This window comes from Eubalaena glacialis, chromosome 1 (genome assembly GCF_028564815.1).
Source record: "Eubalaena glacialis isolate mEubGla1 chromosome 1, mEubGla1.1.hap2.+ XY, whole genome shotgun sequence".
Taxonomy (NCBI): domain Eukaryota; kingdom Metazoa; phylum Chordata; class Mammalia; order Artiodactyla; family Balaenidae; genus Eubalaena; species Eubalaena glacialis.
In genome coordinates, this window is record NC_083716.1 from 28,316,020 (window position 1) to 28,335,803 (window position 19,784).

At 50.3% G+C, this 19,784-nt stretch overlaps 1 protein-coding gene across 1 annotated transcript in view; it reads left to right on the forward strand.

The window, feature by feature from the left end:
• LOC133091031 (uncharacterized) overlaps nt 1-19,784 on the forward strand; it is a 53,044-nt gene that overhangs the window by 25,284 nt on the left and 7,976 nt on the right. The window contains exon 3 of the mRNA XM_061189842.1: nt 6,167-6,316. Within this exon, the coding sequence (XP_061045825.1) occupies nt 6,167-6,316 (150 nt within the window). The remainder of the gene's footprint in view (nt 1-6,166; nt 6,317-19,784) is intronic.

Genomic DNA, 19,784 nt, shown 5'->3' on the forward strand with positions numbered 1-19,784 from the left:
CACCCCATTCCCAGCTCCACCGCGGACCAGGAGCATGCAGGTGAGGGAATATCTTTAAACCACGACCTGGGGGGTAGGGGGAGGGGAAGAGGGACCGGAGGGGGAGGGGTGTGAGCTGGCAAGGCGAAGAGGGGCGGGGGCGCCCCGCGCGCCTGTGCGGAGCGCGGAAGCTGAGAGCGCCAGCGACAGTAAAACATCTGTAATGTGCCATTCGCCGCTGCTCGCTGATTGCTCATGGATTAAAGATTAAAATCTCGGCTTTGGCAGATGGGGAGAGAGAGGAAACTCTTACGAGCACGTTTTGCATCTGCATTTCATTCTGCTCTGTTCCCTGCGCCACGCCTGGTGGCGCCCGCCCTACCCCGCCCACTCCGCTCCCGGGTCCCCAGGGGCGGGCCGCCTGGGCCGGACCTCTCGGACCTTCAGTCCTCTTCCCACCCTTCCTGTCGCTCCGAACCGTGCGCAGCTGGCCCCCCTCGTCTCATTCTCATCTGGGGTTCTCGCCTCTGATCCAGTGTTGGTTCCCCGGCTCCCACCCAGACTCCAGGCAGGGCAGAATGAACCTCCCTGAAATGGGGTACGCTCCCTACCACGGGCTGGGGGCACCGCCCACACTCCCACCGTACCTGGCTGCCTACCCTTGGGAGGTAGGCAGGCCGAGGAGGGCTGGGGCGCCGAAGGTGGATCCAGTGGTGGTACTCCTGGCCCTTGGAGACGGTGAAAAGTAATTATGAAGAGTAATTGCTCAGCTGGGTGGATGTGTCCTCTCTGTTTTTCACACTGAGCTGCTATGGAGGCTGGGAGTGAGACAGAAAAGACAGGGACAGGAAGACTCTTAGGAGCTCTTAGGGCCAGGAGGGCTACTTCTGGAACAGGGTCTGTTTTGGCTTTTGGATAATCCCTGTAAATCAGCCTGGTCCTGGACCACCAAGGATTTGAAACGTGTGCTCATGTGCTGAGGCACCAGGGGCAGATCCACTGACTTCCTCATTTTCCTCTCTCTCCCAGAATGTGTCCCTGGCATTAAACTTTGTTGAGGAGGGAAATCCAGGCAGAGAGAACTAGAGACAAAGGGCTGTCAGAAAGACAGACAGGTATTAGAGAAATAGAAAAAGGAACAAAAGCTGCAGAGTAGGAGGGCAGATGTGAGCACCTGCATCTGGTGGTGGGGGGAGAAGGCTGGGGAGATGGTGGGGGGAGAAGGCTGGGGAGATGGTGGGAGGGGGCCCTGCCTGGGTTCTCAGGCCCCAGCTGGGAGGAGGAGGTTGGTTCAGGGTGAGCAGAAGAAAAGCTGAAGAAGGATGAACGAGAGGAGTGTCGGTGTGGCAGATGTAATTAATTACTGCATATTAAAATGTTTGTTTACAGAGATGAACAGCGGCCGGAGGTCTGATGGTAATTAATTCACAGCATTTTCCAGCCCTCTTTCAGCCCAAACCCCTCTGGGGGCCTGGGGGTGGACCAGGGTGGGTAAGATGCTGGCTGGTTCTTGCCCTCCTGTCCCCAGGGACTGGAGCCCAGATTGCGGACACTGCAGGGAACCTGAGACAGCACCTACACAAGCCCCATCCCACTCCACACACTCGGGGAAAACCAAGCCAGAGTAAATTTGTGACTAGTGATTTGCTCAAGGCCACAAGCTAGTCAGTGATGGAACCAAGACTGTAGTCCTTGTTTTCTTGCTCCTGGAAATGTGTTCAAGGAACACTGAGGAGATGGTTATCTTGGGCAGAGATTATATAACAGAGAGGGCAGAAAGGGGAATTAGGACCGAAGAAAGGGCTTGGGAAGAAGGAGATAGACTTAGGGCCCATGGTGGAGAGGGGACCAGAGGCCCCCTCATTCTGGAGAGGTTGGGTGGGGCAGCATGGTTATCAGAAAGCAGCTCCACCCCCTGCCACTGCACCAGCCTGGGCCATGAGGAAGGAGGTAGGTGCAGCTAGTATCCTTGGCCTTAGAGTCTGCCACTCCCAGCCTTGTGACCTTTCGGAAATAATGTAACCTCTTTGAGCCTCTGATTCTTTATAAAATGGACACCTCCCAGGTAGGGTAGTTGGGAGGAGTGCAGTGGTTGTTCGTACTTAAGCAGAGGGATCAGGCAGTGGCACTTACCCCAGGTAGCTGCCTCTGCTCCCACCTCCTCTTCATTCACACACGGTCACACTCAACACCAAGACAAGCCATGTTCACAAACATCCTTTAACTCATTCATTCGTTCATCAAGGAATACGGCTGAGGGACTGCTAGGCAGGTGTGTGGGGTAAGGGGAATGCAAGACGAAGTCAGGATCTGCCCCTGTTTTGTAGGAGCTCACAGGATTCACAACCATGAAGAGAGAATCAAAGTGAAGGCGCAAAAGGAATGTCACCTGAGTGAGGGGTAAAGTCAGGGGATAGGAGTCCCAGGGGGAGCCAGTCTTCAGGAGGGGAGGCTTCCGGGGAATCTGGGCCCCAGGCTAGGCCACAAAGGATGGGTAGGAGTGAGGTGGGAGGAGTAGGAGTGGAGGAGGAGGAAGGCTCTGTGGTGGGGCTGGGCAGGTCATCATTTCATAGGTGGAAGGCAGGAGGGGCCTTGTAGCTCAGCACCAAGAAGTAAGAGCTTATCGGAGAGGGAGAGGAGAGCCCGATGGTGGGGAGAAGGTTGGGCTGAGGTAAGCAGCAAAACAACTGGAGAAGGATGAATGAGGGCGTTTGAAGTGAATGAGGCCTTCACTCCCTGAAGGGTCTGAGCTGGAGGAAGGATGTGAGCAGGAGGCCATGACTGGGTGGTGTTTGGCAGGGACTGTGAGGGGCAGGCTGAGTGTGTGAGTACAGCAGGGCCACAAGTGCTCCCGTGAGCGCCTACCTGTGCGTGAGTGCATTCTTGGGTGTGTGGCCATGACTGCAAGGATATGTTTATAGGTGTGTGAATGCATGTGTGAGTGTGTGTGGGTGTGTGCCAGCATGTCAGCGTACCCCTGAGTGTCCTTGAGTGTCCATGTGTGAGGAAATGCTGAGAGACTACTTTTGTACCTCTGGGCCTTTCTCCCGAAGCCAGAGCCCCTCCCCACATACCCCCAGCCTCTGCAGGGAAAGTGGGAGGAGGGGCAGGACCCCCAGTGAGGGGTCATTCACCCACAGCCCTTCCAGAGTGCACTAGCCTCCCTCCCTGTGGCTGAATCAGTGCCAGGGCCTGGGGTCTGGGACAGAGCTTCCCTCTAACAACCCCTCTGCCCTGGGGTGGCTGTTATAACCCTGGGGGGAGAGTGTCACACATGATATATTTATTGCAAACACACACAAAGACAAAGGAAACTCAGGAGATATAGATAAGGAAAAAGAAAGGAAAACCCACCTGTCAATTTACACCCAGGGAGACCCCCTCTACAAGTTGGTGTATTTCTTTCCAGTCTTTATGTGAACATGGTGAAAGCAGAAGTGGGGTCGTGCAATGCAAACTGTTCGGCTGCCTGCTTGGCCCCTGCCATGTGCCTCTCCCGGGCCCCTCTGGTCCCCATTCCCCTCACCCCGGGTCTGAGGCCGCAGCGAGGGAAACGCTGCTCCTCCTCCCTTTTCCCCACCCCAGGACGCACGGGAGGGCTGGGTGACGACTTGTCTGGCTGGGGTGAGGGGGCCGGGGGCACCTGCTGGGCTCCCCGCCGGACAGTGCTGGGCCCGCAGCGGGCGGGTGAGCGAGGCGCAGGGGAGGAGCCGCGGGAGGGAAGGGAGCGGAGGGAGGCGGAGCCGGGCTGTCGCTTCCCATCAGGCGGAGGATTGTTCCCGACACGCGCAGGCCCCGAGGCGTTTCTGTGTCAGGGAGTTTTGCCGGCGCCGTGACCCATGCGAGGGGGGTCGGGCTGCGCGCGGGGAGCGGCCAAGAGTGACCAGCGCGGCCGGCCGCATCATCACCACCTGGCCGGGTCACTGCTTCCCTCCCCTGCCGGGAGCGCCGCAGAGCGGGGGCGGGGCTGGAGGATGGGGAGGGGACGGGTTTCTCGAGTGTCACTGCCCCTCCCTCCCCCTTGGGGAAGGTCGAGTGGGGGAAGCATTTCCCACGTGGAGAGAGAAGCGAGAGAAGTCACCACCCAGGGCCTCGGCTTCTTCCCTTTGGAATGGAGGGAGGTCTTTCCTGGCGTTGAATTAAGGATGTCATGTACCCTGATAAGTGGATGAGGCCACTGGCTAGCGAATGTAGTGCCTGAGGGTGGGCGAGTCCCCCAAAGAGGATCGGGGAGGCTCAGCCAGGCCCAGGTTGGCCCCAGAGCCAGAGCTGCTCAAATAGGACTGGAACCTGGACTCTCAACGGAGTAAGACCAGGGACCTGGAAGGCTGGGGGTGGGGTGTCTATGCAAATAAGATGATAATGGGGGTGTGGGTGGCTGAGTTTCCAAAGCAGGGATGGAGGGTGAAGGAGGGGCTGCAGGGAGGGAGGGGCAGGCTCCTGACCTCTTTCCCCCCACTCACTGGTCCCATCTGAAGTCTGGGGCTCCCATCTTCGGCACTTAATGATTTTGACGGGCCCCACCAGCGCACCATCGGGGCCTTTGTGTCTGCCAGACCAATGGCCCCTCTCCTGGGCCCAGCCATCAGTCACCCAGAGCTCCAGCTGTTCCCAGCCTTTGGAGCAACCTCGGCCGTCACCACTACAAATTGGCTCTCAACAGCGCTTGGAGACCCCTTCTCTGCCATTGTCTCAGGACAAATGGTCCTTCCCCTGCACACCGCCCCCCAGGCCCAGCCCAGGCTGCCTGCTGCTTCTGGGAAGGGGAGGGAGAGCCCACGGAGCTATTCCAGGAAGCCTTCCTCCTTCTCTAACCCCACCAGTCTAGCCAGGCTGGGCCAGCAGACAGTCCCCATTGCCCAGTTCTGGCCTAGATGCCCTGTGGCCTTTCCTCAGTCGGATCTGGGCTTCATGAGGCCGGGGACTGAAACTCCTTCTGTTTCTCTCACAGCCCCGAGAGCTGAAGAAGTCTCATTAGGACTTGTTGACTGAGGCTGAAGGGAGGGGTGAAAGGGAAGGGAGGGAAGGACTGGCGGAGGAGGGCATGGGAACTGGGAGCCAGGGTTCCCAGGAGCTACCATAGCCAAACACAGAGCCAAGACAATTACATGCCTAGTTTTGCTGATTGCATTAAAATCATTAGAATGAGGGATCTGAAAATTGTACATTAAGGAGTGGAATTAGAAAAGGCTTTAGAGACTGGCGCAGGCATCCCCAAAGTGAATCTGGTACCATTAGCTCAAATTGTGTTACACAAACCACATACCATTTCAATGACCTTCTCATGACACCACCCCAAACTCCCTTCCCTTCTTCCTTTCTGTCCCACTTGCAGGATCTCTGCTCAAACTCTTTCTCCTCACTCCTCCCCTTTTGCTTTCTTCCTCTCTCATACTACACCTTGCTCCTCCAGCTGCCCAGGTTGTATTGCATTGTAATGAGTAGACTGAGATGATATAGTGGGTGGGGTCTTTGGCTTTGGGGGTGGGAGACAGACAGACCAAGACATCCTCTATGGAGCTTGCCCTTAGTCAAAATGCCCATCCTAGCATCTGTCCCAGCGTCTGTGCCAGGGTAGCAGGAGAGCTAAAATGGCCTGGGGTGGGGTGGGGAGGGGGTGGGCTTGTCTGCTGGTGTCTGTGTGAGAGGTGGCCTGAATGTCAGAGTCTGGATGAGATTGAGTCTATGGCTGCCTTTGTGAGGGTATCAGTGTGTGTGTGTGTGTGTGTGTGTGTGTGTGTGTCCTGGCTGTGCCTCAATCCGGTTGGTAGCTAGCCTTCCTCCAATGGAGGGGTGTCAGAGTTCTGGGGAAGGGAGCCACAGTGCCTCTCTTCTGATCTCATGGAGCAGCCGGCTAGGGGCTGGGCTGCCACCGGCTGGGCTCAGGCCTGGCTAGACTGGGCTGCCATGGGGAGAGTCTGTTGTAGCACTGGTGAATGGGCCTATATGGCTAGGGGAATGGTGGAGAAAGGATGGGGCGTGAGTCGGGGTGGAAAATGGAATTGCCAGCCTGGAATGAATGGATGGTGGAGTTTCTCTTTTGTAACCGGGAATAATTAAGATAGATGTGCGGATGGATTAGCTGTCCTGCAAGGTCAGGAGCGCATTGCCGGATCACTCTATTATTTCGCTACACCACAGCTAGCCGACTAACGCCTTTTTCATGATATTTTGAACATCCGCACAGAAAAAAAACCAAGTGAGTGCACGAGAGATACAAATGGATCGTTTGGTGGAGAAATCCGTCTTCGTCACCGCCGCCAGGCTGGGATTAATGCGATTGAAGGCTCCTCCAGGCTCCGCCAGGGAGACGGGCTCGGAAAAGCAAAAGAAATTGGTTTGTACCCCTGGGAGCACGATTGATGGGCCGGGCCCGCCAGGCTGGGCTGGGCCACCGCGTTCTCCGGCTGGGCTGGGGGCAGGGAATGGGTCTGGGCCCTTGCCTTGGCCTAGGTGGGGCCCTGCCCTGGAGGATAGGCCTAAACAGGCTGGATCCTACAGGAGTTTGCTCCTACAGGAGGCTGTGGATGTGCTGGTGGGAAAGAGCTCAGGCTCTGATGCCCTAGGTGGGCGGAGAGACTTTAGGGGAAGGGTGGCAATGGAGTGATCTGATCCCCATTGACACCCCTCTTCCTGGAGTGGCCGGGAAGGCTGCTAAAGTCTTATCAGGACGTAGGATCTGGGGGGGAGGGTCTGGACAAGGGCAATGTCCATTTACTCTCAGAGCAAATATTTCCTGAGCCCGAACCATGTGGCAGGCACTGGGCTGGGTGTGATAAGCACAGCATGGTTCCTGTCCTCAGGGAGCTTGTACTCTAACTGAGAAGGGAAACACTGAACAAGTCATGCTGACCAAGTGTGATGGGGCTTGTGACAGTGTTTAATCTCCTTGACTAAGAGATTAGGGAGGTTTTCCTCTAGGGTGATATGAAAGCTGTCTTGGAGGATGGGTAGGAGCTACCAAGACAGGGAAGGGAGCAGTATTTTATAGGCAGAAGGGACAGACTGTTTGAAAATCTGGAAGCTAGGGGGCTGATGGAGAACTCTTCACCTGGCTGATAGAGGAGACAGAACTTACCCTCGGAGAGGTCCAGTGACTTGTCCAAGGTTACACAGTTAGTGAATGGCAGAGCCAGGGCTAGAATGAAAGTCCTTGGCCTTCAAGTGACTACAGATTCCTGCTCTTCTGGTGGAAGAGACAAGGTCTTCCATCTCTGAAAATGGTCCATGTGTGAGCCTCATTTGGGAGGTCCACATCAGAAGAGGGGAGCAGGGCACACCTGTGTCCCCAGGAGGTACACACACACCTTCACATAATAGAGTGAAGATGGGCTCGGGGGATGATCAGAAAAAGTCTGGAAAATTTTGTTTTTGTTTTTGTTTTTTTACTTACTAAAGGCATGGGTATGGTAAAAAGATAAACATTATACGTGGGTATAAGGCGAAAATTATGTCCCTTCTTACCTTTCAATTCCTATATTCTCCTTTCCAGAAGTAACTACTGGTGTCGTTTTTGTGTGTGGAAATATTGTACATAAACATTGTAGAAATATTTTCTATATTCACAAATGATAGCAAACTATACACATTGTTCCACATCTTAGTTTTTTAATTTAACAAATTATTTTAGAGATTATTCCAGAGTAATACATGAAGATCCCCCCTGTTCTTTAGAACAACAGCATAGTGTCCCATTGTGAAGATGTACTGTTACTTGTTAAACCAGTATTGATGTACATTTAGTTTGTTACTGGTCTTCTACCACTGTACAAAGTGACTATCCTTCAAGTGGAATTGCTGGATTAAAGGGACGGTGTCAGAGGGAGTTTGGCTTTGGGTTTCAAGGGAGTAAGCTCTGATATAAGAGGAGTAGGAGAAGATGGAGAGGGAGACGGGCTGGGAGGGATGGTGAGAGCAAGGGGAGGCTGGAGGCTGGTCTCCTCATCTTGCTTCTGTTTTTACCATTTCTGTGTGATCTTGAGCAAGTTTTTGAACTTGTCTGAACTTTTTTAAAAAAATGAGATTGATTTGTGCGAGGTTTAAACATTTTCCATGATTATGTATGGGAAAAGAATGGACATACTCTATAATAAAAGTAGCAATTATCATGGGGAGTGGTATTTGAAATGTTTTTAGTTTTTTCTTTTATATTTTCTGCATTATCTACATTATCTAAAAGGTCTATAATGTGCATACATTATTTTCACAATCAGAAAGAAGTCATACAAACTTAGGTGCTTGTGGTGGGGCAGGGGGAGGAATGGAGGTGGAAGCCACTGCAGGCTCACATGTTGGGCAAGATTACTTGGCAGAGTCTGCCAGGGGTGGGTTGGATTTATAGGAAACAGAGTTGGCCAGAAAGCATATCAAGTGTAGTGACATGAGTGAGCAGAGGCATGGAGACGAGAAAGCATCTGTGGGAAAAGCAATCCAGTTGAGCAGATTGTACTCGTTTCTTTCATTCATTCCTTTAACATGCATTTACTGAGGCCAGATTCTGGACTGGGCACTCTGCTCTGCTCTTTGGACATGATGGTGATCAGAAACAGAAACAGCCCGAGTCCTTGTGGCGTGGAAATAAGTACAGCGAAGAGTTATGTTACCTCTTTTTTTTTTTTTTTTTTTAATGAGAAGGTCTGCAAAAGAGCAGGCCTTTGCAGCTTCTACTAGAGAGGTTTGGACTCACCAGAGAGGTCAGGGAAGGCTTTGTAGAGGAAGTTCCCACTGAATTATGGATTGGAAGGACAAATAGGTGTCAACTAGGCAAAGAGGGAAGAGAAGAATGTTCCAAGAAGAGGGAACAGCAAGAGGTGGGTGGCCCAGGGTTAGCAGGAGCCTGGTGAGTATGAGGGACAGGTACAGAAAGCAAGGGAAGGGGCCTGGAGATGTTGGCAGGCCAGGCTGTCCAGGGCCTTCCCGGTTGTGGGAAGAATTTTAGACTTTATATTGAGAGCAATGAGGAGCCATGGAAGGATTTAAACCTACAAGTGAAATGGTCAGGCTTGTGTTTTCAGCAGTCCCTGCTGACTGCAGAGAATGGAGGTCTGTGAATATGAGGAGACCACTCAGAATAGAAGGTGATAATGTGATGGAAGGGAGTGGTGATGAAGATGGAGGGAAAAGGATGGGACTAACAGAAGAGGAGTGGGAGAAAAGGCTGGAGAGATTGTGTGTGTGTGTGTGTAGCCTATGGGGTGTGAATGTAAGGCCAAGATGAAAAGTTTAATCAGTTGGCCACCTGGAGTCTTTGATAGTCTTTGATTCATAGAGTGGAGTGCCTACCTTTGCTGGGCCATGCATAACTATTTTTCGCATGCATATCTCATTTAATCCTTGCAACTACCCTGTGAGGATGGTGCTCTCACTCCCAAGTTATGGATTTAACTCCCAAGTTAAGCAATTTGATCTGGGTTACCTGCTACTTAGAGGCAGAGCTGGGCTTTATACCCTGCATTCTGGTTTTCAGAGTGTAACCAACAAGCTACACTGTCGTGGAAGCTTTTTGAGCAAAAGAAGGATGTGATCAGGGTTGTGACTTTGGAATCTGGTGGCAGTGAGTTGGATGGATGGGTTGGGGAGAGAGGCCCAGAGATTAATATTTCAGTCAGGCAGCAGTGAGGTCAGAGAGTCTGAGCCATAGTGGGACCAAAGTAATGGGAAGGAAGGGACGACAACAAAGGCTGCCATTAATAGATGGGATTTAAGATAGGTATTAGTTCTCTATTGCTGCTGTAGCAATTTACTGCAAACTTAGTGGCTTAAAAAGACAACCATTTTAAGATCTCATAGTTCTATTGGTCAAAGTCTGAGTGGGCTGGATTGGTTTCTTTTTTGGGCTCTGACAAGGCTAGTCAGCTAGTCTGGGTTCTTATCTGGAGGCTCTGGGAAAGAATCTGCTTCCATGCTCATTCATGTTGGCAAAATTCAGTTCCTTGTGGTTGTAAGACTTAGGTTCCTATTTTCTTACTGGCTGTTAGCTGGGACTCACTCTTAGTTCCTAAAACACTCACCAGTCCTTGCATGTATTCCCTCCATCTTCAAAGGCAGCAATAGTGCATCGTTCTTGTGCTTTGAATAGCTCTGACTTCCTCTTCTGCCAGTAGCCAGAGAAAGTTCTCTGAGTTTAAAGAGCTCTGTGATTAGATTAGCATCCCCCACACACTTAATCTCCCTTTTGCCCTATAATGTAAACACAGGAGTAACACCAGTGGGTGAAAGTCATGGGGCCATCTTAAAATTCTGTATAACCACAGGACCACTTGTGTTTATGTGTCTTGGAAAGCTGGGTGAGGCAGGAGAGAAGAAGAGGTGGTGTGGGGACAAGATGGCTCTGAGGTTTGGAAACGAAATAATTGGGAGCATAGTGCTGACAACACTAGGAATGGGAATCAGGAGGAGAGCTGATTTGGGAGGCTGGGGAATATCATGAGGTGGACATCTAGGTGGACACACAAAGCAGTTAGAAATTAGGAATTCCCTCTCAGGAGAGTGGTGGTATTAACAAATTTTCACTTTTTATTGAGCTATACCACACATACAATAAAGAACATTAATCCTAAGCTTACAGCTCAGTGAGCTTTTACGTATGCAGATACATGTGCTACCACCACTCAGATCAAGATTTCTAGCCCCTACGAGTTCCCTTGTGCTCCTTCCCAGTCACTATCTCCCCACAGGCAACCACTATTCTGACATTAATCACCATAGATTCATTCTGCCTGCTCTTGAGCTTCATATTAAGAGAATCGTACAGTATATACCCCCATCAAATAATTTTCTGGGTGCCTGCTGGGTGCCAGGCACTGTGCCAAGCCCTGCGGATGCAACAGTGACAGGACAGACAAAGTCCCAGCCCTTGTGCAACTTAAATTCTGCTCAGAAGGAAGAGATCGATACTGTGGGAGGCACAGGCTGACCAAGGGGGAGAGTGTGGACAAAGAAGAAAGAGGATGAAGATGAAACAGTGAGAAATGCTTAAAATGGGATGGTAGGAAGGTGGAGTGGTCAGAGGATTGAGAGAAGCCGGAGCATGCAGCAGCACAGAAGCCTAAGAACGAACACTTCAAGGGGGAGGGAATGATCCGCAGTGTCACATGCTGCTGAGAGGTTAATCAACGCATATTTATGGAGCACCTGCTTCGTACAAGGCTAGGCATGGAGTGGAATAGAGAGTGGCATAAAACTCCCTGTAATGATGATCTCTAACATGTCTATAGAGATAAGGGAAGTTCCTGGCAGGGGAAAAACACCATAAAATTCAAATATCATGTGAATTTGATCATGTCACTGCTCTGCTTAAAGTCTTCCTATGGCTTCCCATTGCCATTGGGATTAAGATCAAAACCTCACCGTGGCCTCTTGGGCCCTTATGGTCTGACCCTACGGACTCCTCTAGCCTCAGCTCTCTCTCCCTGTCACTCTTACTCTCCAGGCATCCTGGCCTTCTTTTCCCCCTTGTTCTGCTCCCTCCTGCCCCAGGGCCTTTGCACACACCATTTCTTCAGCTTAAAACACTTTTCTCCTTCCCTCTACCCCTAGAAAGACCTTAGTTAACTCTACTCACCATTATTCACATCCCAATCGATGGTTGCCTCTTCAGAGAAGCTTTCCCTGGTTTTCCAGTTTAAAATAGTTCCCTGTATTTTGCCCTTCCACAGCTCACTTTATGGAACTTTCTTTCCTAGCACTTATCGTGGTGGGTGATTATATATCTGTGTGATTATTGCATAAATGTTTACCTCTCTCACAAATCGGAGGCCCCTGTGAGAGCAGAGACCTTATCTGCTTATGACTGTCAGTGATTCCCAGCACCTAGCTCAGTGCTGGGCCCATAATGAGGGCTTGATAAGTACTTGCTGAATGAATGAGCTTATGAATTTGAAGTCAGAAGACTGTCTTTAAGCCCTGGCTATGTGACTTTGGATAAGTGACTTTCTTCCCTTCCTCAGGTCTCAGTTTCATCATCCGTAAAATGAAGGGATAGACTCTCTAAGGGCCTCTCCAGCCTTATGTCCTCAGACTCAATGACTCACACTCGTAAAAATGTCACTGGGCTGCTCGCCAACACATTAGCACTGATATTAGTGCTGAGTGAGAAGGTGCAAAACATCAAGTGCTATAGAGTTAGGACACAGCAGTGTGATCCAGGATGGTCAGAGAAGACTTCCTGGAAGAAATGAATTAAATAGATGGGGAGAAAAGAGATATTCAAGAACCAGAGAAGAACAGAAGCATGAAACATGACAGGAGACCATAAGGAGACTGGTCTGGCTGGAGCCTATGGGAGGGATCCAGCTCCCTTAAAATAGGAGAGGCCCCCTGTACTAGTTTCCTATGCTACTTAGTGGCTTAAAACAACACATTTTATTATCTTACAGTTCTGGAGGTCAGAAGTCCAAAATGGGTCTCACTGGGCTAATGTCAAGGTGTTGACAGAGCTGGTTCCTCCTGGATGCTCTAGGGGAGAATCTCCTTTCTTGCCTTTTCCAGCTTCTAAAGGCTGTCCTCATTCCTTGGTTCATGCGCTTGCCTCCCCTCACCTTTCTCTCTGACTTTGACCCTGTCGCCTCCCTCTTATGGGGGTCCTTGTGATTACACTGGGCCCACCCAGATAATCCAGGATAATCTCCTGATCGCAAGACCATTAACATAATAACATCTGTAAAGGCCCTTTTACCCTGTAAGGTAACATGTTCACAGGTTCCAGGGATTAGAATGAGGACTCCTTTGAGGGGCCCTTTTCCAGCTTATCACACCCTAGTGGTTATTCGTGTGGTCTCTGGAGCCAGAGTGCCTCATCTCAAGCCTTGGCTCTGTCACTCATTAGTGGCTTAATCCTAAGTGATTTATTTAACCCCTCTCTGCCTCATTTTTCTCATTCGTAAAATAAGGAAACAGAAGTACACACCCTATTTGTTTCAGCTATCTATTGCTATATGACAAACCACCCCAGATCTTAGTGGCTATAAACAACAATGATTTTAAAAAATATTTTTTTCCATGATGGGAGGTTCTTCTGCTCTCCATGGTGCTGGCTGTGTTCACTCTTGCAGCTGCATTCATCTGGAAACGCAGCTGGGATCACAGCATCTAAGTTGGCCTCACTGACATGTCTGATGGTTGATGCTGGCGATTGGCTGGAAAGCCTTAGTTCTCCTCCAGGCGGCCTCTCATCCTGCAGGGCCTCCCTCCCTTCACTGGCCTCTCTAGCAGGATAGTTCAGACTTCTTTACACGGTAGCTGACTTCCAAAGAGGTAGTTATGGAAGCTGCAAGACTTCTTAAGGCCTAAGCCCAGAGGTCACAAGGTGTCACTTCTGTCAAAGTCTATTGGTCAAATAAATCACATGGCCAGCCCAGATTCAAAGGGAGAGGAAATAGACTCCACCTCTTGTGAAAGTCACATTGTACAAGTCTTGTGAGATATACTATTTGCCATGGTAATTGTGAGGATTCTATGAATTAAAACATGTAAAAGGACTTAAAACAGTGGCTGGTACCTAGTGAGTGCTAAGTATGTTAAAAGAAAAAAAAAAAGAGCAGGATCTAGTATTCAGCTGCCTAGATTCAAAACCCAATTCCACAGCTTATGGTTTTGTGACCTTTGGCAAATTATTTAAGCCAAAGGACCCAAGCCTCAGGGTCCTCATCTGTAAATGAGGTTAATGGTAAAACTTACTTTACAGGGCTGGTGCAAGGATGAGATGCAGTAGTAAGTGCAAACTCTCAGCTCTGGGCCTAGTGTATAGTTAGTACTCAATAAGCATTCATTTTTGATATTACCAAAGTTCTGTCAAGTACAGTGCCAGGCACTTTCTCATTTTTAAAAAAATTTAAGCCCATTGTCAACCCTGTGTGGTCCATGTATATACACATATGTATGAGGAAACAGAGGCCCAAAGTACTTCAGAAACTTGGGACTGGGACCTAGGTCTTTGTGACTCTTTCCACTTTATTAATGATTTGAAACATTTCTTTTTAGTAGAGTACTTCCCCTCCCCTTTTTCACACAAACCCAATGGATAAAACTGAGAAAGACAGTATTTTACTAGCACATATTATGAAGGCTCACATTTTAGCTTTTTATTTTATTTTATTTTTAAAAAATTTATTTATTTTATTTTTATTTATTTTTGGCTGCGTTGGGTCTTTGTTGCTGCACACGGGCTTTCTCTAGTTGCAGTGAGCAGGAGCTACTCTTCATTGCAGTGCACGGGCTTCTCATTGTGGTGGCTTCTCTTGTTGCGGAGCACGGGCTCTAGAGCGCAGGCTCAGTAGTTGTGGCGCACGGGCTTAGTTGCTCCGTGGCACATGAGATCTTCCTGGACCAGGGCTCGAACCCGTGTCCCCTGCATTGGCAGGCGGCTTCTTAACCACTGCGCCACCAGGGAAGCCCCATATTTTAGCTTTTTAATCATTGGGGGAAAACATGTCAATTAGCACACACGTTATCATGAAGGTAACCCCTAATGTGTTAAAATTCAGTTCATAACATTTCTGTGAACATGTGAACTTTTATTGAGGTTTCAAAGAGTATGTCTTTGTACAAAACTCAAATCAAAACTCTGTGGACCCTCTAAATACCTCAAAAGAATTTAGGGTTCCATGGATCTCAGATTGGAAACCCCTCCATCAGATGACATCCTTCCACATGAGGGAGGGGTAGATGGAGCATCTGGGTTCTGAGCAATGGGGGTCTCAAGAACCTGGCGAAGGAGCTCTGAGTCATTTTGGAAGCAATGGTGTATCATTTAATGTCTCGTAATCCATTATTTATTGGATTTTTGAGGATTCGTGATCAAGAAGAAGAAGCACGGAAAAACAATCACAGGCATTATTTATTAAATGCTTACTGTGTACCATGTACTACACTCTTTCCTTGTTTTATCTCATTGAGTTGTCTCAGTGCTACGAGGTATGTACTGTTATCGTTTCTATTTGACAGGTGATGAAACTGAAGCTCAGACTGAATAAGTAATTTATCAAGCTAGTAAATAATGGAGCTGGATTGCAAATCTATAAGTCATTGGAACTTTTTTTTATCAGGAGGTCAACAGTGACCTGGTGAGTGGGAGCTGAGGGGTCAGGGAAGGAAGAAGTGGTGGAAGGCACCCTCCCAGGCCTCTCTCCTCTTAGGAAGGCATCCTTGTTCACTCTCAGCATCTCCAGGTCTTCCTACTACCACTCCCCACCCACCCCGCAGTATTTTCAGACTGACAGCTGAGGCCTAACTGGTCCATTCCTATTGCTCAATCCCTTTTCCAGGGAAAAGTTTGTTTTCTGATCCCTGATGCTGGTTTCCTCAATGGAGATAAACAGCAGGAGACTGTTTTTCTCTGCCCTATTAATAGGTCAGATTAAAGAGTCAGTCATATAATCAGCACATCATTTCTTACTGGTCCTTGAATAAGCTCAGAGTCCCGTCTGGGAGATGAAACGCTCCTTGACATTAAGCCAGCTGAAAGACATCCCAAGGCAGCATGTGGGTGGAGAGCCAAATGAGGGGGAATCATAGGAATAATAAAATGTTTCCCCAGGATTTTCTACTTTATAGAACAATTGCAAACCCATTATCTCAGGTGACTCTCATAACGCTCCTATGATGTAGGCCTAATTATCTACATTTGACAGATGGGAAACTGAGGCTCAGAGAGGTGAAGTCACTTGCCAAGATCAGACAGCCAATAAGTGACAAAACCAGAATGGAAGAAGCGGCTTATTTGGGAATCTTCCTCTGGTTGAGTCCTGTCCGTGAGCTGTGAACGCTGCAGTTTGGAGATGTCCCCCCACCCCAGCCCCACAGGAGAATCCTTCTACTCTACTGCCAAGGGTCTAGGCTGGGAGGACAAGGAAGTCCTTCAGGCCCCAGGCCTCTTCCCGTGCTCCCCTGCTGAACTCCCAGGTTGATCTCTATGGCTATTTGAGCCAAAGGTGCCTTCAGAATCCTGGTGCCTCCCTCATGGTCCCAGGGGCCAGGCTGCACCCCTTGTCCATATCCTGAGATCCTGAGAAAAATCCTTAGCCATTCATCCAGGTCCCCTCCCTGCAGGTCAGTGCTCCCCCCACCACAGACAGGCTCCTGTGATGATGGATCGCTGGCCCCAACGCACATATTATTATGAAATGGGTTTATTACACTCTAAATCTCTCACTAATGTGCCGCTGTTTAATCCCTTTATCCAATTCTGTCTCTCAGGCTCAGGCTGGCCACAGCTCTCTCCACCCAGGACTAGGTCTGAATGGTTTATTGGATGATTTCTGACTTGGGGGGGACTAGGGTGGGGGCTGTTTAGAGGAGGGGGTAGGACAGGGATCCATACAGCCCTTGAGGGGAAGAAATCCAAGGGCTCAGTCTGGGGGCTTCTAACCTGGAGCCTTCCTGGCCCTGCTGTCAGTCTGTCTGCCACGTCTCCTCTTCTCCATCTTGGTCTCTCTGACTCGGGCCTCACTCCATCTCCGCCTCTTGGCTCTCATCACTTTCTCACTTCCTCTCTGACTGTCTCTGTCTCTCTGTCTTCTCTTGAAGCCAGACTATGGTTAGGATCATGGTGTCTAGTTCCCTCTGGGGTGAGGAGGGCAGTGATCCCCGGCCTTTCCCATCCCCCCTCCAGCCCCCCTTTTCTGGAAGTTCCTTTAATTCTGCTGGGTTTCTGCCCTCTCAAGTCACTTCTTTACCCCAGCTCCACTGACCAGCCACCTTCCTCTTTTAGAATCTTCCCCTGATGTGCCCCTCTGGCTTTCCTCTCGTAACCCCAGCTCCTGCATCTGCCCTGCTCTCGGGCCCACGCCCAAGTCCCTGCTGACACCAGCAGCCTCCGCCTTCTCCTCAGCCACCTCTGCTTCCCCACGATGGTTGACACCTCAGCTCCCGAGGCCTTCCCTTCCCTCCTCACTCTCGCTCTGGCCACCTCCTGGATGGCCTTCTCTCCCGCCCTGCATCGCTATCTCTGTCTCTCCCAGTGTCTCTCCCTGAGCAGTCCCTCCCCGCTCTGACACACCAGCCGGTACGGCAGCCAAGGCTTCCTGCTGTCAGCTGGGGAATAGATAAAGATAAATGATATTATGTTAAATTCCACTTAATGACAAATTTTTAATTTTCTGAACATGGTCATTTTCTGGCTAGTGAATCAAGTGGAGGGAGCTAATTACATGAAGATCTGAACAAAAATAACTCCTAATTTTCAAGGATAATGGAAGAGAAATGTTGGAGATTAATGGCACTATTTATCTTTTTTAAATTTCTATCTTTCTCTGTGATAGCCGTGCTCCCCAAGGAAAATATTCATAAAATGAAATTGAAGTCGTAACTTAATAGGTTATTAAAATTTTTGAGTGCATATCACTTTCCTTCCGCAGCACTGTAAATTTAAATTGAAGTTTGCGGCTCCCCGAGTCACCAGCGGAGTTTTTTTTATGATGGCACAATAGAGAGAAACATGCATCTTTGTCAGGAGGTATTTGCTAGTCTAATTTTATGGCAGGCCGGATTATCAGACGGGAATGGCAGCGCCGGGGGAAGCTGACAAGCCCGCAGCCGGCAGCCATGTGTTTCCATTAGCGCCCCGAGCCGTCCGGGGTTTCTCTGGACTCTCATTTTCCACTTCAGTCTTTTATCTTGATTTAAAGTGAGGGCGCCCAATATTCAGGGCCTGTCATTTTTCTCTCTCACACACTCTCACGGCTCTTCCTCACTTCTCCCCTCCCACTTCCTCTGCTCCAGGGCCTCCTCCCTTTCATGTCGGGGGCTCCAGCGTGGGCTCTGCCCCCCCTCACCCAGCCGCACCCAACCCTCTGGGCTCCACCCCGGGAGGAAGAAGAAGAGAGGAGGCAGGAGAGGCCGCAGGGCAGCCACTGGAGTTAGTCATAAATTTGAGTGAAGACTTCTCCCCACGGGCCCATCAGAGGAACCCTGGAATCGGGACTGTATGCGTAGGAGATGGGGAGGGGCTCCCTGGCTAGAGCCCATCAGGCCCTCTAATTGAGTGTTAATGGAGTTGCGAGGGGGAGGGGGAGCAGCTGTTGGCTCTGGGGACCCGAGGGCAGCGAGGATTATGGCCAGTCTCTCTTCCAGTCCCTGTCTCTGTTCCCATGTCAGTCTTTGTCCCGGCTTTGTCTGAGTCACAGAACCATTGACACAGAGGGAAACTTAAAGAGTCCCAGACCAACCCCCACATCTTAGAGATGGACAAACTGAGGCCCAGACACGGGGAGTGTCTTGTCCAAGGTCTCATGGTTAATTAGTGGCCGAGACAGAACAAAATATTGGATATCACAGATATGTAGATGAACGCACTTTCCACTGAACCACACTGCCTCGCCTCCACCTCTTTCTGCTCTGTCGGATGGAAGCCAACATCTTTGTGTCTGTCTCAGCTCCTACCCAACGTTGCCCTCCTTGTTATTGGCACCAATGTTCTCCAAAGAGCTGGCCTTGACACCCCCATCGTTTATTCCTGTCCTATCCTCAGCTCCCTCACCATGTCAGTTACTAAGTCCTGCCATCTCTTTCCTATCTGTCTCTTTCGCTCCCCTTCACTGCGGTTCACCCACCCTATGACATCAGCCCCTCCCTACTCACTCGTCTCCATGTTCTCCTCCCAATTCTGTCCCACAGTGACCTTCCCCAAATACCCCAGATCCCAAAACACTCTCCTGCCCTTGCTCAGAAACCCACCATGTGCCCTCCACCCTGTGCCTACAGGATTGAGTTCCAACTTCCCACTCAAGCCTCAGAGCCCTGAGTGACCATGGCCCACCCCACCATTTCCCCTCTGTCCCCCTCCATCTTGGCCATCATACACTCATGTAGGGTTGACCTGAGCGAGGGTGGCACCTCTGCATCTTTGTTCCTGGTGTCCCCACTAGGAGCGTCCTCTACCCTTCAGTTCTATCCATCATTCATGGCTCCCCCTCAAGCCACCCCATTGCTAGGCCTCCCCAGGCCATACCAATCTGCCTTCTTCTCTGGCCTCCTTTAGCCCTCACCATCCAGGCATGCATCAATCTGCTCGCCCATGGCTTGAAACTCACTGTACTTGCTGACTTGGACTGTGCTGGGCCAGGGACCCTAAATTCAGTTCACATACTTTATGGTCACAAATGCTCGCTGGGTCACACACCCTATCCCATGCGTCCCAAGCACAGCAGCAGAGACCCCCTAGATAAAACCTCAGACAGGAAGTCCGCCTACATAGCATCATCGCATATTGGAGCTGGAAGGGATATGAGACTTCAGCTCTCTCATTTTATTGATGAGGAAACTGAGGCCCAGCCAGAGGGGTGATGTTCAGGGTTCTGCCAGGAATTAGGAAGGGAGTTGAGACTCACATTCAGGTCTCTGGACTCAGGTTTCAGTGCTCTCTCCACCTCACCATTCCTCTCCTAGGGTTCAGGTCATCGCTGTCACTCAGGTGTAAAATAGCAATAGTTCTTTTTAATCTCGGAGCCTTGGTTTCTCCACAATGGAGAAAAGCAGTCCTGGACCACGTTTCTTCCTCAAAGTGGGGTCCGGGATCACTGGAGAACCCTGTGGCAACAGTAAGACTTTTCAATGCAGTATCTACTTGCCCCTCCTGCCCTCCCCTGCATCCCAGACTGCTCAGCCCTGCCCCACTCTCCCTGGCCTGGCCACTTTCAAGGACTGTGACCCCTCCTCACCCTCTCTACCGGCCCTCCACTGGGCTACCCACCATTGTGTCCCATGTCACAGGAATGTTGCAGGCATGTTGCAAGCATGTTTGGGCATGTTTCAGGCATGGCCATTTCCACTTGGCTGCCTGTGCCACACAGGTCAGGTGGCGAGTGGCC